This window comes from Hippoglossus stenolepis, chromosome 9 (genome assembly GCF_022539355.2).
Source record: "Hippoglossus stenolepis isolate QCI-W04-F060 chromosome 9, HSTE1.2, whole genome shotgun sequence".
Classification (NCBI taxonomy): domain Eukaryota; kingdom Metazoa; phylum Chordata; class Actinopteri; order Pleuronectiformes; family Pleuronectidae; genus Hippoglossus; species Hippoglossus stenolepis.
This window is the reverse complement of record NC_061491.1, coordinates 14,389,796-14,415,618: the sequence shown is the minus strand read 5'-3', so window position 1 is coordinate 14,415,618 and position 25,823 is coordinate 14,389,796. Positions and strand designations below refer to the sequence as shown.

Sequence of the window (25,823 nt, the reverse complement as noted above, 5' to 3'; positions counted from 1 at the left end):
ATACATATTTTCTGTTGCACATTGAATAGTGTTCTATAGGCTACATCAAATATTGCACGTCTAGTAAATATACAGTAATTACAAAATACATCATTTCCTTTTGCTGTTTTATTTTTTTTCATTTCCATCTCTGTGCTCTGTTTTTTGCTGCATCCACCACTTATAACGGACGCCCACACTCCTTTGTAAATACATATTTTATAGCTGATATGTATTGCTATCAAAGCCGGATTTTAATATGTTGGGAGATTAATTCCAAGCAGTGTTTTGTTTTTTGGCATAAACATTAGTGTTAACCCCCTCCCCACCCTCTGACTCCTCTCCCACGCCTGTTGATGAATAATGGTGTTATTCCCTCTGGAACAGCATCTCCACGAGGCACGATCTGTTGAGAGACGTGGGAGGTCACGACTGTCACGGCAACCCTTTTTCTGTGCTTCCTCCCAAAATTTTTTTAAAAATACCAGCACAAATACAGATCTACATATACAATATTCTGTAGTGTACATTTGTAGTTCCACCCTGGCTGGCCCTGGCATCACTTAAGTCTCACTTTAGTTACATCACATGCATTTCTCTCTGTAACTTTTATGTAATAAACTTTTACAGAAAAAAGCAATGCATCAAATAATCCAATATTTGGAGAAACAACACATACATCTGCATACTTAAATCATTACTTTGAATTGAATCTCATATCCAATGCCTTTTAAGGTCTATGAGGAAACATCTCCGTTCGGTTTAGAAAAAAAAATTGCATTGCAGATTGTGGGATGTTTTCTTGCAATAGTCTGTTTGTCTTTTCTTCTCCGAATGGTTTAGAAAGGGTTTTAGAATTAACTGTAATTTTTCAAAAGGAAAAGGAAAATGTGCCCTGTTGTGTGAGCATGTTTATGTGTTTGTTTTTGCTTGTGTGGGTGGGAATGTGGCATTATAGAATTATGTTAGTGGTGTCAGTGTCATCTGCATATGGTAATTCATGTTATTAATTTCTTTGTTTTTTTCTCTGTCAGTGCGAGGTTTTCTGTGTGGGTACGCGTGGGTATATGTGTGTGTGTGTGTGTGTGTGTGTGTGTGTGTGTGTGTGTGTGTGTGTGTGTGTGTGTGTGTGTGTGTGTGTGTGTGTGTGTGTGTGTGTGTGTGTGTGTGTATGTGTATGGTACAATGATTAATGAGTCTTGGAGACTGCCTGTGGGCTGAGATCAGGTGCAACAAGATTTAACTTAGCAGCAAACACTCAATTCCTTTCCTACACATTCAATTAACCTGTCCCTTTGCACCTCTCTCAGCTTCCCCCGGAGAGCCATTCATCTCAGAGCTAACACATCGCTCTGCCGGGGCCACAGTCTCTGTATTAAAAAGGCTGCGGTCGTGCAGCGCTCCTGTTTAAATGCCATCTTTTATTTGCAGTTCCTTTGTGTTTGCAGAGTGAGATTCAAAGACAACATTTAGAATTGGCCTCTCAGATCAAGTGGCCCAGTGATGAGGATACACCACTATAATACATTATACTCAACAGCTAATATTAGTCACTGGCACTGCTTCCTAAAAGCCTCATTTCAAGGCTTATTAAGTATCATAGTTATTTATAATTTACTACTGAGAGCATAATTTATCAATGAATAATACAAACATTTCTGGGTTTTAAAAAAAGGGAGTGCCATAGTATGTTAAATGTTCATTAGTATTATTTGTGAGCTCAAACAAAAACTTTGAGATTAATATGAGATTCCTTATAATAGCAATTGAATAATTTCAGATACCAAAATATCAGCTGAAATGATTCCTAAGATGTCATTATCAAACGTTTTTGACGAAGAAATACATTTGAGGCTTGAGTTTTCAAACTTTAAAATTAAAAAGACATAACACAAATACAACCATAAAATGAAAACGTCTTTTCTGCGTTGTTTATTCTCTAAAATAAAAGTTTTCACATTGGTGCATATTTGCATTCAGACAGAAGCGATATATTCATCGGGCTACGTTTATATTCAATATTTTGATCTTGTCAGTGTCCACAACAGTTGTCCTTTTTCATTAAAGCTGCACTTATTCATATTTTTGACATGATCAAATAACGAAATCTGATTTTGTGTATAGCGGAACATGTTGCCTGCAGTGACAGAGCCACAGAGTATATCACAGTTTTAATCCTCTTGAAGCCATTGTTTTGGTTTGTTAAAAACAGTGGCTATCAGCAGAGAACATTGTGGGACTCTGTCAGTAGCTATGTCAAAGCAGCTTTTAAACAGAAATAACAAGAAACCACTTGTATTTGTGACGAGTCACTGGATACGACAAATCCACTGAGAATCCTTATCATCATTATATTACCATGACACTCTGCAGCTCTTACTCAGCTCTACATGGAGCTTTATAGCATCTTGTAACTCATTGTTCTGGTTCTATTGTTGGTAGATGCACTGAGTTGGTTCACTCTCACCTTCCACCAGCAGCAGTTAGAAACTAGCTGGTGAACAGGCATTTTCTGGGCAGATAACCTTTCTTCCTCAGTAGCCGGTGAAGACAAAATAAATGTTACAAAGAGAGTGAATATTGGACTCAACATTTGTTCAGCAGCAAGAAATCAGGCCAGGAAACAACTAGCTATTGTGTCTGTATATGCTGGGAGTGTAAATACGCAACTACAAGTTCATCACACTAATATTATGGTGTTACTGTACAGTCATAATAATTCTTCTAGTGTTTGCTTTGTGTTGTCTTTATTATTCTCTATGTAGTGCAATATGATTAACAGCTTTATTTTGTCAGACAATTGCAATGGCCTTGTTGCATGTCAGATTCCATCTCTGCTGTATTGGTCACATGTAAATGGTCTTAACTATACCAGGTTTAGTTTATTTACTTCACTAGACAGATTCAGGATTGTACTCAGCACTTGCAAGAAGATGTAAAATTTGTCATGTTAACTTCAAGTACTTAAGAGCACTTCCTATTCTGCCGTGTCATCTGTCCTCATCTGATTCTCACAGTCACTGTTTGTTTCACCGTTAACAGGTTGGAGCTTCAGCATGGGCTCAGCGTACCAGTTTCACAGTTGGAGGGTGTTTGTGGTCGTCTGCGCTCTCCCCTGTGTGTGTGCTGTGGTGGCTCTTACCTTCATGCCTGAAAGCCCCAGATTCTACCTCGAGGTAAACAGATTGACACAGTTTTACGGCTTTCACACTTCTTCTGAATCTGTATCTCGAGGATTTCCACACACCATAGTACTGTGTCACACACCATCTCTAGAAAAATACGTCGAGCAAATATAAGAGCATTTGGACATTTTCACACTGATCAGACCAAACCTCAGTGAGTCATCTGAATCCAGGGCTTATAGACATTTAGCCACAGAATAGAAGCTGAGATCTGTGACAGCAGGTTTTCTGCTGCTGGATAATTAGCCTTTGAAGTAAAGTGAGTCACTGTTGTCGTGACTCTCATCATTTTGGCCCATCTTGGAGAAATCAAAGAGTCTGTGTTTGTGTGCCGCACACATGCTTTATCTCGTCCTCTTTCTTTCTCTTCCTCTCCCTCGCCTTCCCTCCTGACAGGTGGGGAAGCACGATGAAGCCTGGATGATCCTCAAACAGATCCACGACACCAACATGAGAGCGCGTGGGCAGCCGGAGAAAGTCTTCACCGTGAGTGTTTGCTTCTGCAGCGGCGCCGTCTCTGCCGGGTTTCCTTGATGCTTAAGGAAGCAAAGAGGCTTATGTTCTGCCACCAGTGGGACAGGTTTTTTTAATGCTTTCACTCTGCGGGATCGTATCTGAATTATGAAGCTTCTGAAAGCTGTTTTGTGTCATTCAGGCTTATGTGCTGCGTGAGCTGCACTTTTGGGAAAGCCTCTTAGTCAACACGTTTCCTGAATTGATCATTTACTGTAGTACACACTGTTTATATTCACTTGTCTGATTCTGATTTGATTTTCATTACTGTTATATTCTACTGTGATGCTTTCACTCTGGAGATGATCACACAGAAATGAGCAAAAAATCATGATACGCATTGTCGCAGTTATGACACGACATTAACATTACCTGAATGTAGACTGCCCTGATTTTCCTAATATAGTCAGGAGCAGGAACAGGGGCGGGACAAGTGGGGCACTGGCCCCAGCTAAAATCTGATTGGCCCCTGAAGTGCCCCTGCCCAGTCAGAAGTCTTTTCTTTCACAATTTTTTTTGTCAATTATGAACAACACTAACAATAAATATTTGCTCAAAGCTATAGAGCTAACAGTAAACCATGAATGACTTAAATGTGCACCTTACTGAATCAGGAATCGTGTCTGGATGTTGGACATTGATGTGGCCCCTCTATGCAATTTCTGGCCCCTTTTTGTCCCCTTCATTTAATCCTAGATTTGTCGCCAAATATTGCTTACTTTGTTATTTCTATTAGGCATTGGTTCTGTATTTACTCTGTATACACTTTATATTTTCATTTTCACTTATTTATTCGACTGTACCTTTTTGTATATTGTGTTACTTTACTTACTTTGGGATTAATAAAGTCTATCTTATCTTATCTTATCTTTATTATGTCTAGTTATACTGTTTGTCATGATTCATTTTACAGGTAAACAGGATCAAGATCCCCAAACAGTTGGATGAACTGGTTGAAATGCAATCCGAGTCTGGCAACCCAGTATCCAAGTTTTTCTTTCGGATAAAGGCTGAAACACAGGGGGTAACTATTTCTATTTTTATTCACTTTTATAGAAGCCATTTATTTTCTTTATGAAACGTATTCCTGTCCTCCGCCCCAACCCCTTGTGTCTTGTGATCACATGACGTGTAATAAGTCTCTTGTCTGTCTTTAGATCTATCATAACCTCATGAAGTGCTTCAACTACCCAATGCGAGAAAACATGATGCGTCTTGCCACGGTGTGGTTCACACTGTCATTTGGGTGAGCTCCTTTCTGATGCCATTTGTGTCACGGAAAAAAACAGACAAATCTAATTTCTTGGGTCAGATAATAGCACCAGGCAGCTGGGCTCGCAACCATATTACAGGTCTGTCATGTTGATCTCTCTGCTGTGCAGAGGCTGCATGGTCTCGAAATCAATCAGAGTGTGTGGATCAATACTGGCACAGAGATAGGAAGGAAAAGCAGCAAGAGAAAAAAAACACTTTTTAAAACCAAATAGAAACGGCAGGTGTCTCCTTGTGTTCTACTTTGTCTCTCTGGTATCCGAGGAGAGCATCTACAATCAGAATTTGTCTCATTGTGGTTGCAGGTATTATGGGCTGTCAGTCTGGTTCCCTGACGTCATCAAACACCTTCAGGCAGATGACTACGCCTCCAAAGTGAAGATCCACAACAATGAACGCATCGAGGACTTCACCTTCAACTTCACCCTGGAGAACCAGATACACAAAAATGGCGTCTTTATTAACGACCGGTAGGTCAACTTACCACCATGATGAGTGGAAGCAAAATCTGATATTATGAAGTTGTAAATGTGAATACTTGTACAAGACAAATAGGGAGATTTAGGATCTAAAGTCTTATAGATGTTACTGCACTGAGGTATAATAGATACTAAACAGTATCTATTTTACTGCGATAGAATATTAAAGGCAGAATCTTACTGTCCTTTTTCAGATTCATCAATATGAAGCTAAGGTCCGTCACCTTCATTGACTCTACTTTTCGTAACTGCTACTTCGATGACGTGTCATCAGTGGGCTCCTTTTTCCGCAACTGTACTTTCATTGATACTTTCTTCTTCAACACAGGTGAGACACCAGGATTTAAGATTCTTTCATTCAATGCAATATTTCAGATTGTCTGATTCATCAGGGGAAGTTGTGTAATGGAGAAAAAAGGAAAGAATCTGCTCGAAATTACAGATATGATAGACGAGTGATCTGTTTTGTTGCAGACATCTATGAGTCCAAGTTGATAGACGGCACAGAGGTGATCAACAGCACCTTCACCCACAACAAGACAGGCTGTCAGATGACTTTTGATGACGACTACAGCGCCTACTGGGTTTACTTCATCAACTTCCTCGGGACCCTGGCTGTTCTGCCCGGCAACATCGTGTCCGCCCTTCTCATGGACAAAATTGGCCGACTGTCCATGTTAGGTAAGAAAGAGGGGCGAGGGCCGGGCTCATGTTTGTGTGTGCACTTGAGTAATTGGTTTTCACATTGACTGTAGGATGCTGAAATGATTCATGCTATGGATGTAGCATCCATCACTGAGTATGAAGGCAATTTCTATTATAGCTCCAATAATTTAGCTGAACATTACTCAAATGAATGACACATGCACTAACTCCTGCTCCTTCACTCTCTTTGTGTCTGTTTGTCAATCAGGTGGTTCCATGGTGCTGTCGGGCATCAGCTGTTTCTTCTTGTGGTTCGGCACCAGTGAGTCCATGATGATTTTCATGTTGTGCCTTTACAACGGCCTGAGCATCTCTGCCTGGAACTCCCTGGATGTGGTCACTACTGAGTCATTCCCTACTGCCAGGAGGTGAGCTGACTTATCATACACTCCGAGATAAACATTTACATTTTACAGAAAAACCTGGCAGCTGTGGTTGCCGGAAATTTAAAAAACCATTGGAATTAAAAAATCAGTAAATCCAACTTTCCTTTTCTGTTGAATTAGCACAATCATGCTGTTATTAAATCAATATTTTCCTTTAGCTTTACATGCTGTTGTTGCTTGTTGTATGTAGAATAAAAAATAAATAAAAAAATAAAAAACTATAACCATTTAGTGTAGGTCTAACCCTAACCCTTTTTTTTTGGACTTGATATATATGTATACATATGCGTTTTTATATTTTTATATATTTGTCTAAACATGCTTTCTGTCCCTGATTCCCTCTCTCCACAGGGGAACAGGCTTCGGGTTCTGCAACGCTCTGTGTAAGCTCGCCGCCGTCATGGGGAACCTGATTTTCGGTTCACTCGTCGGCATCACCAAGGCCATCCCCATCCTCATGGCCTCGTCCGTGCTCGTCGGTGGAGGCCTGGTCGCACTCAGGTTGCCTGACACCAGGGAAAATGTTCTCATGTAACACCGGCCTGGCGTTCAACAGCATAAAAAAACCTGGATCAAACCTGGCTGAGTCCGAGAGGACGCTCAGGCAGCGTTGGGTAAGAAGTGCAAATTGCTTGGTTCACACATATCTATTCCTTTTTGCCAATGTTACCTCAGTGAAGCCACCCGTTCACAGTGTAATCATACAAGTTAAACTCCTTCGATTCAGTGTAAGTTAATAATAAGCTCAGTCATTTTGTGAATGTACTATCTGGGAGTTTGCACAGGTTTTGGCTCAGAGACTTTGTTGGAGTTTCAGTTTCAGTGACTCTTTGCACCTTCCAGCTGCAGCCGTGAGTCACTGCTTGGTTAAACCTCAAGGCTTTTAATATTGATACGGTCTTATTAAGACGAGCCAGATGGGGAGACAAGTGAAAAACAAGCTGTAATGAGCACAGCCAACCTGCTGCTTGACAACATCAGGAATAGATGATCAGACAGAGCAGACACACGACACACCGGTATGACAGCTGGCTTGCCCACAGGACCCACATGCACAGGTCTTGTTGCAGACAGTGTGCAGAAAGTCCCTGTGCTTGAAGACATAAAAATCCACACATATATCTGAGATGCAAATACATATCTTAAAATAGACCGATACTGTACATATACCGTATATCATAATACAGACACAACACTGCATTTGGGTCAATGTGACATTTGCTCAGACGTCTGCAAACTTTTCAGAGTTAATGATCGTAGGACACCAAGCCCTTTGCATTTCCTACCCAGCCGAGAATCAATAAGGCCATAATGAAAAACTGTATTTTCTTGTACCAATAATTGTCTAGTATGTTCAATCTGAGGATGTTTGTATTATTTTCTGCTTTGTTATTGTAAAAGTTGGAATTCTACAGATTTTATCCAAGTGTTGTTAGTGTGGGTCGTCTCTCAAGTGTGTATTATTTGTACAAAGGCTCTCTGATGAGCTCTCCCTCTGAGTTTCGTTAGCTTTGTGTTGGATCTTGCTCGTGGCAGTGGCATTCACATGTCATGCCATGCTGCTTCCTTTTTAAAAATACTGAATGGCCTTTTTTAAATGTGCCTCTCCTTAACTGGAGCAGTCTGCCCATAGTCATGTGGTGTCCCGGGGGACACGAGGATCAGACAGAAACTGCAAAACAGAAGTGAATAGATCAAATACTCATGGGAGATTTGTGATTATGTGTGGAATGAGTTAGGGTGTGAACCTCTTCTCCTTTATTAGTCTTCCCCTTTTTTTTATAAAGCTTTTATTTCTGTGGGGAAAACCTCCTCCTCTCATGAAGAAAAAAATCAGTTGTTACGAATAGTGACAGCGTATGCTAATATGATCAGATGGTGTAAGTTACCAACGCAAGACTATAAAGTAATAATGTAAATAACAATCAGGGCCTCTTTGTGCCGCCCATGATGAAAGTGTCTCCTAAGGAAACATTGGCTTTTTTTTATGATTTTGTGTCTTATTCAAATCATCTGGGCAAAAATCGGCCCAAAATCAGTTTCAATAATTGTTGAGAACAAACTCAAAACTTGATGATTAATTAGATTTTTAAATAGGGAAAACATTTTTTTTAACTTGCCATAATCGAACAATTGAAAACATGATCTACCTTGACCTGATGTATCCTGTCTTTCAACATTGGAGCCTCAATTCATCATAGAGAATATCAAAGGGGGTGAAGTGTTAAAATACCTCTAAATATTTAGAAATCAAATAGATATAAACAGTTGAGACTGTTGAGGTACTTGCAGTCTTGTTTATTTTGTCCTTGGGGGTTTGTATTTTCTGTGGCTAATAGCTGAATAGAGTTCTCCTGTGTTTCTGTGTTATTGCAGCATAGAGGTAGTTTCTTGCTCTGCAAACGGCTCTCGAGACTATTCCAAAAAAAAAAAAGCTTCCAAACTGGTACTGTACACGTGCATCAATTTCCATAAACCTATTGTTTTCACAGATTTTCAGTTGGAAACACATAATGAGGTGTGCTGCTATTGTGCGATAGATATTTTGGACCATATGTCCTATTTTTGAAACTAAAGTATGACATACGTATATTAAATGAATGCACTGATGTCAAAAGCAATGACTTTTGCCCAGCGTCACTGCAGTGAAGTACTGATCTGTATGTTTCCCGGCTGGTCTACCTTTTGTGTTACAGTATACTGGGGAGAATTCATGTTACTTGTTATGTTTGAGGTATTTGGGGGTTTTCTTTCTCTATGTACTGTATTTATGTGTGTTTATGCGAGGGTGTGTAAGAATGAGAAAGCGAGGGTCCTGTATGTGTGTGTGGATGCACGAGTATAAATATTATGTACATATCAAAGCTGATATTGGTGAAGTTCTGGGTTAAATGTGTATAAAATCCTTGATCGACTCCTGCTCTGTCCAAGCGACAAATACATCTCCTGTATCTCTGTTGTACATCTCTGTGTGTCCTTGGCTTAAGTCCCTTCTCACCTGCTACTTTGCGTGTGTGTGCGCGTGTGTGTGCACCAACTTGCATGTATGTAAGAAAACTTCCATTATTTTGTGGTCAACTTTGCGTTCTTACTGTAAACTTCTTCTGGCAGAAAATGATGGCAATATTAAGAGTTTTGTTGAAGAAAATGTGAATGTATCACTCTGTTGATCCATTTTATGGAGGTAATTAAGTGTATGTGGAGAATACAGTTGTGTGTTTTATTGTATGCCAGTCATAGGATGACTGAGCTGTGTGTTCAGAGATCCGTAAGTGTGGAAAGATGTGAAGAAATATTTGCCAAATGATGCTCTGTGAATAATGTTTAAAACTGGAAAGGCAGGGATTGCAGACTGTGCTGCATATATACAATAATATATATACAATAAAAGCTATGTTCTCTAGCAAAACTATGCTGTGCTTCTGTTCTTTTTACACATTACATTACTGCACTTGTTTAAAGACATTTGAGCAAGATGGAGTCCTAATTTCATTTCCTTTTGTTCACTTACATTAGTCAAACCTATTTGGTGTGAATACAACTATTGCAGTTAAACAGTGTAATATAAAACAACTGTTAAATAAAGTCTATCTTCATGAAGGTAATTCAGTTTTGCTGAAACTGTTGTAGAAACATGGTGTGTCAATTGTATGGTCATGTTAGAGTTTACGCAACTGTTGTGCTGCAGTATTGTGTTTCCAAAATTGTATCTATCATCATTGATATGTGTGAAAATATAATAAGGGACACCCCCCTGTGTACTTGGTTACTTAGTATAAATACTTGCAGATAAACACTTTCAATAAAGTTGTGTTCCTTATGGTTCCTTCATACATAATCTCAAAGTAATGCTTCCATCTAGTGTCTGAAATAAAGTATTGACATCATTAGAGTACTTGGTATAGCATCTCTATTAAAGTCAGATGTAAAGAAAATTGCTATTACAATAGCAATTTTAAATATATATATATATTTCTATTCTTGTATATATGTGCCTATTATTCCAATATTTATTTTTCAATAATTAAAAGAATTTTAATTACGACTTTAATTTACAATTGTTACAAATATTTTAAAACTTGATTTGCCAACCAGGTTGCTTGTTTAAGAATATATTTTGCAGAATATACATTGGTAAATTACATTTATTTGTATTTTATTTACAGTATGTAAGTTAGTATTTTATTTTTATTAAGTACAGTTCAGAATTGAAGTTTTCATTTCTGAATTCTTAAGGCCCGTTCTGGACTTGCACAAAGGCTTCGGACCAGAGGAAACTTTTCTGTCTTTAAAACAACCTCCCTGAGGAGATCCGCCCGGCAAACTTCTTATCCTCTTCTAAATCTCTCTAACAGACACATTTGTATAGGTGGGCTTTCTCCTAGTTCTGATCATACCGTCTATTTTAATCATTTTATAATGTTTTATTTTATCTGGTTGCTTTTCACATACTGTGCTCTATTGCTGTGTGATCATCAAATTGCTTTTAATTGTGTCTTATTGTTTGCCTTTTCACTGTTTCCTATTGTTTGCCTTCCACTTGTAAAGCACCTTGACTGTGGAAAAGGAAAAGATGGTTTAGCCTATTTGTGAGGCACCTTTAAAAATCAAGTAAATTCAAAGTACTTTGCACAACAGTGACCTCCACAATGGATTTAAAGAAACAAAACACTGTAAAAAGTAGTCCCTTAAATTTGTATACAGTGATTGAGTAAATGTACATTTCATCATTGTTTACCCCACGCCAGTACAAATTAACAACAATTACAATAATAATAATAAAACGATATGTTATTCTAGGAATATATGATTCCATTTCAGTTGTTCTAGTCTCATACTCTATAGCTGTGTCTCAATTCAGCCACCGCATCCTTCGTAGGACCTTATCTATTCAGATGACGTCGGCTGCATCCTCCAACTGCCGCGTAGACGGCGCCGTCCAAACCACAATGAGATGGTCTGATCTGTCTGTTGTGTCATTGCCTTTACCTATTTGAAAAACAGTTTGTCACTGATACACAATGAATGAATCATGGGATGCGTTGGGCCTGGGAAGGATCCATCTGGTGGTGCCTCTGGTGCTGGGGGGGGTGGCTTCCGAATTGAGAAACAGCTCATATGTAGTCTTGTATATGGTCTGACTGACAGTTTATGAAGGAATGTGGGGGGCGCACCAATAAGCAATTACGCCTAGGGCACCCAGCACGACCACCACCAGGGCCCAGCAGCGGCCCTGGTGGTGGTCGTCCCTTCGCAGTGAAAGCAGCGTGTGTTCCACCTTTTTGACCAGCAGATGGCGCGAGGTGCCGAAACCCCAGCTCCGGTCCCGTCAATCATTTCACCTCAGATAAGGAGCCCGGGGAGCCGCGGGGGAGCAGAGCCCGAGGAGAGAGCGCGCGGCATGGGGGTGGTCCGCCAGTGACAGTCGGCTTGTTTTCACATGTGACCCCTGAAAAGGACACTTCCAGTCATTTCATCCTCACCACCGACTCAGCCGGGGAGGAGGCGCGGCGCTCTGCGGGCTGGTAACGTTAGTTTGCTCGTGGACTGAAGCGCGCTCCAGTTCAGACGAGTTCACACGAGTGGAGGAGGAAACGAGGCAGGATGCACCATGAAGAAACCGCCACTGCACAAAAGCCTCGCTATGGAAGTAAGTAGCACGGGGTTTTATTCAGCTAACGCGGCGGTAACAGTCACGGGGAGCCTTCAGCGGGCTGGCGGGTGTTTGTGGTGCCTTCGCCGGGACGTTTGATCAGCAACAGGTGGTTGAGCTCCAGCTGAGCCGCAGCGGGGCACCTTCTGTAGGTGTGGCAGACAAAAATACGTTCAACGTGGTCAGACGCGAGCGAGAGTTTACAAACTATAGCTTGAAGAGGTTACAGGTGAATGTTCACTTCACTGGTGTGTTAAACTAAAGCTGTGAAATAGTTTAGTTTTTGGGTTCCAGGGTAAAGATGTGGAAAACTCCCGACCCTCATTGAACTGCGCCTTTTTCACTTGAAGTGCACTCAGAGAGTTTTATCATCTATTTATTTAATGGTGGCGTATCAGCCTTTCTACACATTTGGCATTTTCTCATGGGTTAACCATTAACTCGGGATTTGGCTGCTGCTGTGGATAAATCTATCACTTGGCTCCATTAGCATGCCAGGAATGTACCTGAGTGATATATAAAATAAATAAATGTTCTACGCCTGCACAATGCTTCACTAGGTAAAGTTGCACCGGAGAATATCCTGTCACTTGACCACATCTGGGGGCAAGGTGCAACTTCTGAGAGATAACGCCAATCAATGATGTCATCAGTGGAGTCCTTCTGCCTTTTTGACTGCACTCATTGTGAAGACACAAATAAACGTTGGACTCTTTCATTTGCTGCCCCCTTATGTGCAGCCTTGTAAAAGCCTTGGTTTGTTTTTTCCCAGTTGGCCACCCCAGAATGTTAGGGAGCAAAAACGCTGCAGTGAGTCATAATCATAGAGCCCGTAGCTCTGGTTCATGACAAACAAAGGCAACAAATGCATCCTGAGGGTTAAATATAAGGCTCAGTTCAAGTGTGCAGAAAAGCGACTCCAGGAAGTGTGTCTCTGTGTGTGTGCGCGTGTGTGTGTGTGTGTGCGCGTGTGTGTGTGAGAGTCAGCAGAGGTAGTGTGTAATGGCTGCACTGGGGTTGCTCTGGCCTCTGAGATCAATGTTCATTCATACAGATTTGTAACCATGTCAGCCGCACAGCTGGGCTGATGTGGTCGGATGGCCGGATACAGTGCTCATGAGGGGTTAGGGGCATTGTTGTGTGTGTACTTTTACAGGAACGCCACCATACTAAGACTTAGACCTGGATTTGTCCGCTGCACATTCATGCTGCCCATCTTTCGCTCCACCACATCTCCAAGGTGCCCTACTGGAATCAGATCTGGTGACGGAGGGAGGCCAGTGGAGCACAGTAAACTCACTGTCATGTTCACGAGACCAGTTAGATATCATGATGCAGTTGAATCCAAATTCTGACCCTTTCATCTGTGTGCCTTTTAGAAGAAATTAATATCCATCAGTCCAGTCGATCAGTCACATGATTTGCTGATTGGATAATGAATAAGCAGGTGTAAAGGTGTTCCTAGTGAAGTGCTACATCAGTGTATATCCAAGTATTATACACTAATTTGTCAGTTTATTGGGTACGTAGCTAAAACTTGTGCTTTAAAACACATCAGTCCTGCAGTTAATCCTACGTTCATGACAGTTGTAATCTTCCATTTCTACTTAAACTGTCTGAAAGAGGAGTTGATTTCATTTAATCATCATTTTGGAGGCAGCAGTTTCTGTTGCAGTTGAAACACTGGTTTTTGTATTGTTTTTTCCAGCCCATATTCAGTATATTAGTGAGGGTACACTAAGTAAGAGCCAGGCCTAATGCAGTGCAGTTCAGCTACAACACAAACTCCATCCTCAGAAGTGATCGTACAGTTGTAACAACTTCTCTCTAAAACATTTTCAGTAAAGATGAAAAATTGTAACCTTCACGAACGTAGGATTTGTTGCAGGACTGCTGCATTAGTTTTAGCTGGGTGTGCCTAATAAACTGCCAACTGAGTGTGTCAAGCCTGTGTTGAGACCTTGTGAACGGATGCAGGTGGCTGATGAATAGACAGAGTTTAATGGAGAGAGCTTGACAGCTTTAAAGCCCCACAGAGGCTTCATGAACAGAATATATGTACCACAGGGAAATCGTTTTGGACTCTGCACTGCAAATACAATAAATACAACAAAGGATTTGCAGGAATAACATGCTACAAATGACATGACTCCACTAAGTAATTGAAGCACAGTTCAGCATTACAGAGCTGCAACTCTAAAGCTACCCTTGCAGCACTTGGATTATATTATTTAAGCTGATCAATGAACAGGTTTAACCAGTTTAACTTAAGGGGATAGTTCCCCCGAAAAATGAAAATCCACTCATTATCTACTCGCCACAGTGCCGATGGAGGGGCGGGTGACGTGTTTGAGTCCACAACACTTTTGGAGTCTCAGGGGTAAACAGTGTTGCAGCCAGATCCAATGCAATTGAAGGAACTTGTGACTCCTTCTTCAGATGTAATAAAACAACAGGAAAAAACATAATATGCCTCCATACTGCTCGTGTGGTGTCATCCAAGTGTCTGGAAGCCCTGACTTTCATATTCGACTCGAAACACTGTCATTTACACTTTGTTTTTAAGCCCCTGAGACTTTTCAAACACTTCACCCACCCCTCCATCGGCATAGTGGGGAGTGGATAGAGTGAATTTTCACAGAGTTGAGAGTTTAAATTCATGTCGCATGTGGACAAAAGATAAATTGACTCTGTTGAGTTTTTGCCTGAATCTTTGCAGTATGTGTGTTATTCAATGTTATTTGAGATCCTGTCCTCAAAAGTAAAAACCAAAATGTCAGCTGCTGGTCTATAGTTGAACTCAAGACAATGCTCTTGGTCCAGTTTGATAAAGTTCTGTTTTTAAAACTGAGCAGACATTGTCCCTTCACTCAGCCAGAAATAAAGAGATTTGATTGGATTAGAGTGGGGTAAGAAGTATTTTGAGGGGGGGGGGTTGGATCTCATTAAGCTGCAGGTAAAGGTCAACTCTCAGCAGAAGTTACTTAGGCACCCCACTAAGGCCACTACGACATGAGCATTTCTTTTCCCACATAAAGGGGCTCAGTGGAGCATGTGTTAGAGGATAATGTCTGAGGGGTTATCAAACTCTTACAAAATCAATTTGATCCCCTTTGTAACAGTAAATATCCTCTTAGCCTGAAGTTTTGTGTTGTTCTGTGCACTCTTTAACAAGATGAAACTAAAGTATCAAAGCTCAGATGAATGAATTTTATGCATTAAACCTATCAATTTACCTGATCTACTGTACCTACACCATTTATATGTGTACCAGTAAGACTCCTACTGCTAAGCATCAGCAAAATAATTTAACAATTTGGATACCTCTGCTTACAATGAACTTTTAATGTCCGTCTAATGTGGTGAAGTGAATTTGTACAGTGGATAGATAAGCTGTGTTATGTATAAGATAACTTACTGTATATATCTGATTCTAAAACTGCACTGGCTAATCCTCTTATTGAAGTGATCTTTCCTGGGATCTGATCTCTTCTGAAAACTAGAATTGCACTCAGTAGAGCGTATACCTCTGCCAGATCTGTATTTGGATCCATATAAAACTGCACACACTTTTCATTCATTCACACATATGTTTCTGAGAAATCAACGAAAATGTTGAAAAGCTCTACCTTGCAATGTTAAAAAAGTCCTTGTCCAGATCTGCACCAAAATGTATTGAGTATTTTCCTCAGTCATGCCAAAACCCTCCTTGGTGGAGGTATTTATTCATTTTTTTATATTTCACCGAGCACTACTTTTACCTGTAATTTATTAAGCAAAATGTATTAGCATATTGGAAAATTATTACATGATAACATGTTTTTGATGATTTTCTTTCAGCCATTCAGGATGATGAGAGGCTGTCAGCAGAGGAGATGGACGAGAGGAGACGACAGAATATCGCCTATGAGTACCTGTGTCACCTGGAGGAGGCCAAAAGGTAAGACGCGAGGCAACACAAGGAGCTGACAGGAAGGTGGGAGGGAGGGAGGGAGGGAGAGATGAAGGGGAAAAAACCTTGCAGATAAGAGCAGCTTAATGGCACATGCTGACTAAAGCCAACCACTTTCCTTTAGGTTGTTTACTCTGTCACATCTCGGAGCTCATTGGAATATGGGTGTGTTTTTTGAGTCAAGCACTCCATGGTTTCTTTCATGTTTGATTATCTAGAACAGTTTCACAGTACAAGTTTGCGTTTGAACTTTGTTATGCAGATATTAAACCAGCAGGACGTGTTTGAGAAATTAAGTGATGGAGAGAAAGTGATGGTAATGTGGATAGATAAGGGAACAAAGCAGTGTGTCATTAAAAATGTTTGTAGTAGCATGGAGCTGTAATGAGATGACACGGAGCTGTAAGCATCGTGTGTGATTAAAACACGGGAGGTGCTGACTGTGAGTGGCTCTCTTTCCATCACGCTCTTAAAGGTTCAGTGTGTAGAATTTAGTGACATCTAGTGGTGACGTTGCTTGTTGCAGCTGAATACCCCCTACCTCACCCTCCCCTCCAAACATGAGAGAGAACCTGTGGCATTCAGTTGTCGTAAAAACATGGTGGCCTCCGTAGAGAGGACCTGCTCCTGAAGTAAATATAAAGTATATTTAAATATTAAGAGCTCATTTTAGGGTAAAGAAAACCACAATTCAGACAATTGAGGTGAAACACACTAGTGCAATTATCACTAGGATTATTTTATATTTAATTTCTGCCAATAGATCCCTTTCACCTAAATCTTACACAATCAACCTTTAAAAGTCATTAATTGTTGAATTAATCAAATAACAATCCAGATGGGTTTTTGATATATTTTGAGTAGGGGAAGTGGACTTTTTTGTTCCTGGTAGCTTGCTCTCATTTCCACAATCTTTTTCAATAGTAATTCTAAAGAAAACATGAATCTGATGAAGAATCAAGGTGCCTGATCAAAACTAAAACGTGCTTCAACGAAACCACTTCCTGTCTTGTAAAGCAGGGCATCCACTTGAACAGACAAGAACAGGAAGTGTGACCTTGCCTATTTTAACACAGTGATCTGTGACAGCCCCTCCCTGTCATGAAGAGATTATTCCCAGGACGGAATATTTATGCTCAAATCCATTTTAGCAAGCTGTAGTTTAGTGGTGATTCAACAAGATTACTGTTTGACAACCAAACATGCACTTTGACTTTGTAAAGACTGTTTGAATAGCCTACATCATCTGCTTATGTCACGGGATAATAAGGGTCTACAAGGGCAGTCAGGCTAGACTAAGCACAGATTCAGTCATACATCATTCAGTAACTGGGCCACACCTAGATTATGACACATTTGTCTTGGAGTCGTTTGCTGCTAAAAGTTTAGTGGAAGAGCTGAGCTGTTTACTTTACAGTTTAGAGAACAGTTGCTTAAGTGATACACTATGGTAAACCACAAAATGGCCACAATTTTACTCTCGTACACACACTTTTACTTTGTGGCTTTCTGTTACACCACCCTGCAGTGCCACTGACTTCTCCCTCACTCCTGGTGAATTGTGCAATGGAGCCTCTATTCTGGGAGAGGTGTCACATTCGATTAGGATTAAGACAGAAGTCTAATGAAGCTGTTGTCCACAGAGAGCATGGGATTAGGTCCTGCTCTCTGGGGTCAGGAGTCAGCAGTCACTGAAACCAGGTAGCCTTGAGGAAGCAACTCTCTGGCGTACACCTGAGTTATGATCTTAGAAGAAGAAATGATTGAATCCCCAACTCCAGAACATTGGTAGTGACAAATGTTTGACCATGCACATGCAGGCAAATGTTTGTAAAACACCACTGTATTTACCAAGTTCAAATTTTATTATTGGACATGGAAAGATAATTCTTTAACTATTTTTAAATCCATAGATTCATCATGTATAAAAGGTCAGGTCATTAGGACACTGATATTTGTTTGTAATTATTATTCATTTATATGAATGAAGAAACATCTAGTTTGCTATTCATTCTTTTTGAATTGCAATTGATTCACAATTTTGTAATTGAGTTCATGACCGTTCAAAGGGTGACAATTTGTTTCTCCTCCATATTTATGTCATTGTTTATTCTAGTAGGTGACCTGTTTTTATTAGTTGAGTCTTAATTAGCTACTGTGTGAACATGTGTGAATTATTGTCTGATGGACCCCATGATGAATAGCCGAAGCTTATGCTGGTGCTAATCGAGATTCCAATAAAGAAATTTAAAAAAAGTTATACCTCTGCTTTATCTACTGTGACACAGCTAGATGTCTGCTGTGATAAGAGACTACTGGAATAAATCTAGGTCAGTCCAAAGTCAAAATGTCACATATACAGACTTGCATATTTCATTTGAAGCCAGAAAACTTGACATGCTTTATTGTTCAAAGTCTTCTATGTTTTGAGCTTAACTTTGTGGGTGGTGTTGTCAGTACACACACACACACACACACACACACACACACTGTAACCAGACTTTGTACCCTCACTGGAGAGTAAACAGTTGCTGGTTTACACTAGTAGCTTTTTTGGATGATGACCATTTTGGTTTTGCTTAGATACAGGTCCACTCCTGAGCTATGTTGAGCTGTGAATGATACTATCCTCATTTTTAAAGACACCCTGTCCCACAGCACACCAACTAAGTCTCTCTCTTTGCACACACAGAGGCACATGCACAAATACAAACTCATGACCAGCATGACTAAGCTGGATGACGCAAGAAGAAACTCTTTGTAGACAGAAATACTGTAGCTAAAAACAAAGGACTGTAGTTTACTAAAGATGTGTTGAGATGTGACAAACTTAAAGTCCTGTAGTCCAGAGAGCTGTGTTGTGTTGAGCCCGGTGGGCCACAGATTGGACAATGACAGGAAGGCCTGCTGTAGACGTTTGTAAACAGGACTATACCCTGTCCTGCTTCAGGAGACAAATTCCCCCTGCATTGTTTTAAGTGAAGCAGGAAGTGAAGCTCTGTTACCCATGCAGGATGTTCCTTTTGACTATGTTTTCATATTCCCGCCCACAATGTTTTTGCTTTCTTTTTTAGACAGGTATGTTTTTGTTCTTTTTTTTTCTCTGCAATCATCTGCATTTGCTCTCCATTGATGTGTGTGTGTGTGTGTGTGTGTGTGTGTGTGTGTGTGTGTGTGTGTGTGTGTGTGTGTGTGTGAGACTTCTAGGACCTTTTCCAGCATAAACACTGACCTTGTCAGGACCAGTAGACCTCATGGAGACCAATGCCCGGGCCTAATGAGGACACAATTTCTGAGGTCCTAATTAATGTTAGGGGTATGATGTGAATTGTGGTTAGGTTTGGTATGAATGGTTAAGGTTTTTGGTTAGCCTGTTCCCATGGACTGGAAGTCAATGTGAAGTCCTAATAAGGATAGCTGCACAAAGAGTGTATGAGAGAGAGGACCCTGTGTCTGTATCCATTTTTGAAGTCATTCATCCACAAATGGGCTTTTCCTGTCAGGCAACATTGTGTGGTTGTTGTCGATTTAATTGATGCATCATTATGGTGATGCTACAATAGCATTTGCTTGATACCAGGTCCAGAAATGCCAACTCAACATCAGTGTGGGTAATTAGATTTGGGAGAAGAGCATGTGCCTGGTAATCTTAACCATACCAGTAATTCAAAGAAAATCATCCTTGAATTACTGTTATTATATTTAACCAACAACCAGGTTTCAATCTGTGGTGAAGTGCCGGAGACATATGTAATAATGTCTTGAACTTTCTTTGATCCCTAACCTGTAAAAAATCCCTTTCATATGTGGGGAGAAAATGTCTTAAAAAAGGACTAGATCTATGTTATATATTTTGTTGACATGTGTTCTTGCATTATCCAAAATGTTTCCGACATTGTTCAAACCCAGAGAATTACGGGATGTTTCATTTTGGTCGCCTTTTAATTGCTTCATATCTGCTTTACTCTCGGCTTTGCTGTAACTTCTGGGGCAAATGATGTTTGACAAAGGAAAAACACGCTGCTAGCCATTTTTTTTACTGTCCATTTTACAAAACACTGAAGTATGGTGTAGGGTTTCTTCTTGCATCAGCTGACGTAATTGGTTTCGCACATGCTTTATCCTTTAAAGTGCCACACCCACTCACCTCACTGGGTTCATATTGATGGTACATGATGTGTTGTGGTTATCCTTAATGTGCTGACACTTATTTTGGGAGAGTGTATCCGTAGCACCCACATGTCCTTAATTAACACAAACATGGAGTCCGTGGGCCTGCATGTGGGAAGGTCCACTTTATTGCTTTAAGGCTCAAAGTAGACAGGAGTCACTGGTACTAATGAAACTCAGAAATGAAACATAAACAAACTATATCGCCGAGCACTGCACACCTTTACAAAAGCTATTCTAAACTGTACAATGACGAGCAACACTTTTTGTTGTTTCATTGTGCAACAATCGGGGCTGTGGTGTGACCGAAGTAATAAATATGGTGTCACACTTCAGATAATGTGTAACAGATTGTCAGACCATGATGATTCACAGTGCTCACAAATCATTCACTAGCTCTTAGGAATGTATTTTTGCTAAGATCTCAGGGAATCAACTGGCACAGGCTGCAGCTCTGAAGTCACGATTCAACCTTCCAAAGGGACATGACATCAGTTAGAAAGATGGTGAACATGATTCAACATAAACTGAATATTCTCTGTTCAGTTTTTATTTTTTTCAAATGTCTCGGATTCACATTGTTGAAGTGAAACTCATTAACCTTTGCCATTGATCAGTTAAGACTCTAGATTAATTGATTATTTGCTTAATTTAATCATCTTTAACCTGAAATTGTACCTTCACATGGTGTCATACTGCTATTCTTTCCACAGCCCCCTTCCCAAAGCAGGCTGGGAACAGTGTTAGTGTTGCCTGTAACAATACAGTCCTCTCAGGCCAACACATTTGTCACGTTCTTTAACCAAAAACCTGTCAGTTAACTGTACCAGCAAAAGCCTCAGTGTGTAATGAATAAATACTGAATGACTGGTGCCAATTTAATGAAAGATGTTTTGAATGAATAGCATCACATGGTGTTAATTATTAGAAAGGAGTCAATCAACTGAGCGTGACATCTTAATGCTCTGGAGATTTTAGTTTCTTAGACGATGATAACTGTAGAATCTAATGAAAATACATATATTTTTTACATTAGCTGATTAAAGATGATTATGAAAAAATCGTTTGCCTGGCCTGAGGTCGATGTTTGTGTACTTTCAGGTGGATGGAGGCCTGCCTAGAGGAGGACCTACCTGCTACCACAGAATTGGAAGAAGGGCTGAGGAATGGCGTGTATCTGGGAAAACTCGCCAATTTCTTTGCCCCCAAGATGGTGTCGGAGAAAAGGATCTATGACAGAGATCAGGCCCGTTATAAGGCAAGTCTCCATCATTTTGCATTCAAAACATTTCAAGCTTCCCTCTTTAGGTAAGGTCCTACTACATTTGTATTCTTCACCAGGCTGTTTCCAGATCTTTCCGGCATTTCATGACAGTTTTACAGTTTTACAAAGTTTGACATTAGAAAGGGAGTGGGGGCAGGCTAGAGTTTTGGACTTCACTGTAACACACAGCTTTGCTTTTCAGAAGTAGCCTGACTTTGAGCTTATTTTTTCCTCCTTGAATTTTAAACAATACTTATCAGATGTTGTAATCAGTTTGGTTATTCAGTAGGGGGATGTTGGTTGTAAGTGAGCCAGATTAACTGTTGCATGTGTTTTACATTCATTGATGATAAGACTGCTTTTCTGTTATTATTATTATTATTATTATTATTATTATTATATATTGTATATAATCATATAACAAACTCTTTATCATTGTCAGTAGTGTAACGTTTTTCAAGCATCTCTTTGCAGTTCCTTGTATTAATGTTGCCATATTTCTCATTTTCATCTCCAGAGCAAAGGGCTGCACTTCAGACACACTGACAACACAGTGCAGTGGCTCAGAGCTATGGAGTCAGTGGGCCTCCCCAAGGTAAACCATTACTGATGCAGACACGTCAAACAATTACAAAAAACTTGTATAGTGTGAAAACCCAATGAGCCTGATATCCCAATAAGAGATGGTAGCTTTTGTTACAGACTAGGTTTGGGTGCTGTTTACATTTGAATCAATACCTGGAATTTGGTACCGGTACCTAACTGTACTTTTTTTCCCTGTACTTTACTCTCTCTGTATAACAAAAAAATGTCCGACCATGGTTTTTCCTTCATAGAGAAAGAGACACACACACACACAGATTACACTTCTCTCTCTCTCTCTCTCTCTCTCTCTCTCTCTCTCTCTCTCTCTCTCTCTCTCTCTCTCTCTCTCTCTCTCTCTCTCTCTCTCTCTCTCTCTCTAAATTGATTTGTTTGAAATGACGGCACAATATCAACACTGCACATAATGATCGATACTTTCCTTCTATTAGTCAAATCTTTTTTTCATAGCTGCACATTCATTTATAATTCAGCTCGTCTCTCGGGCTGATTCACACACAGAAATGGTGATCGGACACATCTGTTAACTCCGACTGGGTAAAAACAACAGAATTTGTAAACTTAGCCAATGTATGGAGGGTCAGAGCCAGATGGCGGGACGAGCCCGGTTTGGCACAACTCTGTTGGCTGTGAGCAGCAATAATGACACAGCGAGAAGCAGTAAAAACTGACAGTCGGTAAGAACTGTAAAACGATCCAAACATGTTTTAAAGACCCAAATGAACACTTTAAAGCGAACATAGTGGAGCTGTGCATGGTTCCCTGGGTGTCTGCCTTGACTCGCCATTTTTGTGACTGTGTGCTCTGATCAGAAATGAGCTTGGTTTAATTACCCTCCAGGGATGAGTCACATGGTCTTGCTCTCTTTATCGCAAGTATTCTCTCTTTCACTCTCACTCACGTATACACACTCTCTCACCCAAATGCGCTCACAGCTAATGAAATTTGGCACCGATTGATTTAAGGTGAATCGGTGCCCGGTAGTACCGACGTAATTCAGTCGTTACCCTTAAAAGTACAGAGGTCAGTACCCAACCCTATTACAGACGGTACATCATTCGCAGAAGGATTAAAAGTCATAAACTCACAATATTCTGTGAGAGCTTTCTCCAAGTAAATAACATTCCTTGTTCTCACTGAAACATTTGATTTGCGATGGAGCCACATACATTAAAGTGGAACAATCTGAAAGTGGAACAATCTGGAACAATCTGAAATGCCAAATGAACTAGCTAAAGCAACAGTCCTCATCAACACAACAACATGTTATTAGTTGTTGCCAGTTGTTGAGTTGATTATTTCAACAGATTTTATTTGGAAGATTTTTTTTTTCAATGTAATGCTTTATACAGGACTGAGATCTGAATAATCTTTCTCAACCTCAGTGGTATAACAGATGTCTTGCAAATGAGCTGGAAACTTGTGCTTGATGCAAAAATAAACAAATCATCCAGTGAGATCCTTTTAAGTGATGCTTTGCACCATAAACTATGATACTAAGGGGCACTGACTCTTTGGATTGGTATATGAATTCATACACATTAACACAACCCTTGATCCTTACGTAACTTCTCTAACCTAGTCTGCCAATGTCACATCATCTAGGGCAGCTCTTTGGTTCAGGTTAGTTCGAAGGTTGTTGGAGGAGGTAGGATTCAAACCACAACCTTTCGATAAGTGGATGACCCACTTTTTTTCTGAGTCAGAGCGGTTTCATTCTTATACTTCAGGGCAGAAACCATCCTTGAAGTGGGAAGTTGTAGACAGAGTAGAATCAGTCTATCCAGTTGCCTGCAAAACTAGGCCAGTGTATAATCTATCCTGAGATAATTTACATATATAATAGTTTTGCATCCTCAAATTCTACAGAGCAGTATTTAACGCATTAAAGAATTTGAGGTCACACAGCTGTACAGAGGTGTATCCTGGAAATGAAAATAAAGTGAAATTGATGGCCAATTATCTCTTTACTTCCCTTTGGGATTGATTTTTAATTTATTGATTAACAGGCTTTTTATGAATTGCCTTTAGGAATAGTCATTCTGGTAATATAAGCTTAAATAGGCTTTAACATTATTCCATGTTTTTGAATGAAACCAGCAGAGCAGTGATAAAAGGGGAACAACAGCATTAACACCTTTTTATAATATAACCTAGTCTAATGCAATAGCACTGGAGTACAGTTTACCAGTGGGAAGTTTGTAATCCTCAATAATTATGTAAGAGATTTGTGTTGATTCACCTATAGATATTTAGTAATCTATATACTGCTGTTGCCTGGGATTATATAATAATTTACAGGTGTTAGTATCATTGCATGGAGGACAGTATTATTAGTGATGGATTGTGTGCTCCTGTTCAGTTGCTGTAGAATAGCATGTCAAGACCCTGATAAAAGAAGAGTGACTGATTCCTATTGTGGTTTTTACTTTCAGATATTCTATCCTGAAACGACAGATGTGTACGATCGCAAAAACATGCCCAAGGTGGTATACTGCATACACGCACTCAGGTAAGACTACACGGATAAAAACCTAGTGATTTTTCACTTTGCAGCTCCTACGCATTTCTCCCTTCTGACAGTAAAATTGCTCCCCCATCTCTAAAATCTTTTGTTTGCTCAGTGGTAGAGTCGCTTTTTCCTGAAGGTGCCACACCTGACTATCAAATGTAACTTCACTTCTGAGAAAGAAATGAAAACCAGTGGACTAAACTGCTATTGTTTGTAGATGACCTGAAGGCCAAGTGCTGCTCTCTGGTAGCTAGAATAAAACTGTGACCTGTAAATGTTTCATTTCATTTTACTCAATGGCTATGGCAGACAATGTCAAACACTCGTTTGACGTTCGAGGTTATTTTGCTTTGCACAGAGTCATGTATTAAGTTACATAGTTTGAGGGCTGCTCATATGTAGAATGACAATTGTGTGGAAGTGCTTAACCTAAGATTTATTTCTGTGGAATTCAGGCACTGGCTATTATTGTGCACATTAAGTTCAACCTCGTGTATTTGCCAATAGGAGAACTAGTGTTAAGTAGTGACATGAAACGAGAAGTGGAAATTGTTATTCCTACTTATGTAAGACAGTTACAAATGCAAACCTCCTTAGGATTTCTGTTAAACAGGTCAATGTCATACTATACAGCACTGTTCATTTAGCTACAGCTTGCAGTTCAATGTTCTGCAATGTCACCTGGTTCCAAGACCTGAATTGTCTGTTTGCTCAAATAGCTATGCTAACATTCACAGCTATTTTTATGTCTGTTACTCAATGAACATAACCACACTAAGCAAACTGCTTTACCTCCAACACAGCATGTGAGCATGGGCTTTGTGGCAAATCAAATGTTTCAGTGGTCAACTCTTTACTTTTAGTTTCACCTCAAAGGGTTACTTCTTTTTCATGGTTTCATGTGTGTGAAAAACTCTGGTTTTATTGTTACATAGTTAGCTTGAGCATTAGGTCCTGACTACTTCAGATAAGATGACTTGGAATGCACTAAAGTCAGTTTCATCTGTCTGACCCTTTCAGTAAGCCACACACAGATCGAGGGTGTGGTTATGTGAGCTCCTTGGATTGTTTTCTCTGTTTAAGTGTTTTGGTCAGGTCCTGAGAGAATTGGTTTCCTTCCTTCCTTATGCACACACGTGCTCTTCCTTCC

At 40.0% G+C, this 25,823-nt stretch overlaps 2 protein-coding genes across 3 annotated transcripts in view; both read left to right on the top strand.

The window, feature by feature from the left end:
* The window catches only part of sv2ca (synaptic vesicle glycoprotein 2Ca), a 29,366-nt gene extending 19,438 nt beyond the window's left edge, over positions 1-9,928 (top strand). For both annotated transcript variants that reach the window (XM_035165523.2, XM_035165522.2), the window contains exons 5-13: positions 3,022-3,155; positions 3,561-3,650; positions 4,591-4,701; positions 4,835-4,923; positions 5,255-5,419; positions 5,623-5,756; positions 5,903-6,109; positions 6,342-6,501; positions 6,871-9,928. In XM_035165523.2, the coding sequence (XP_035021414.1) occupies positions 3,022-3,155; positions 3,561-3,650; positions 4,591-4,701; positions 4,835-4,923; positions 5,255-5,419; positions 5,623-5,756; positions 5,903-6,109; positions 6,342-6,501; positions 6,871-7,054 (1,274 nt within the window). In that variant the 3' untranslated portion in view covers positions 7,055-9,928. The remainder of the gene's footprint in view (positions 1-3,021; positions 3,156-3,560; positions 3,651-4,590; positions 4,702-4,834; positions 4,924-5,254; positions 5,420-5,622; positions 5,757-5,902; positions 6,110-6,341; positions 6,502-6,870) is intronic.
* A 1,931-nt stretch (positions 9,929-11,859) lies between these two features.
* The window catches only part of iqgap2 (IQ motif containing GTPase activating protein 2), a 33,024-nt gene continuing 19,060 nt past the window's right edge, over positions 11,860-25,823 (top strand). Inside the window, exons 1-5 of the mRNA XM_035165507.2 lie at positions 11,860-12,169; positions 16,013-16,112; positions 21,396-21,552; positions 22,076-22,153; positions 24,597-24,673. Coding sequence (XP_035021398.1) covers positions 12,124-12,169; positions 16,013-16,112; positions 21,396-21,552; positions 22,076-22,153; positions 24,597-24,673 — 458 coding nt within the window. The 5' untranslated portion in view covers positions 11,860-12,123. The remainder of the gene's footprint in view (positions 12,170-16,012; positions 16,113-21,395; positions 21,553-22,075; positions 22,154-24,596; positions 24,674-25,823) is intronic.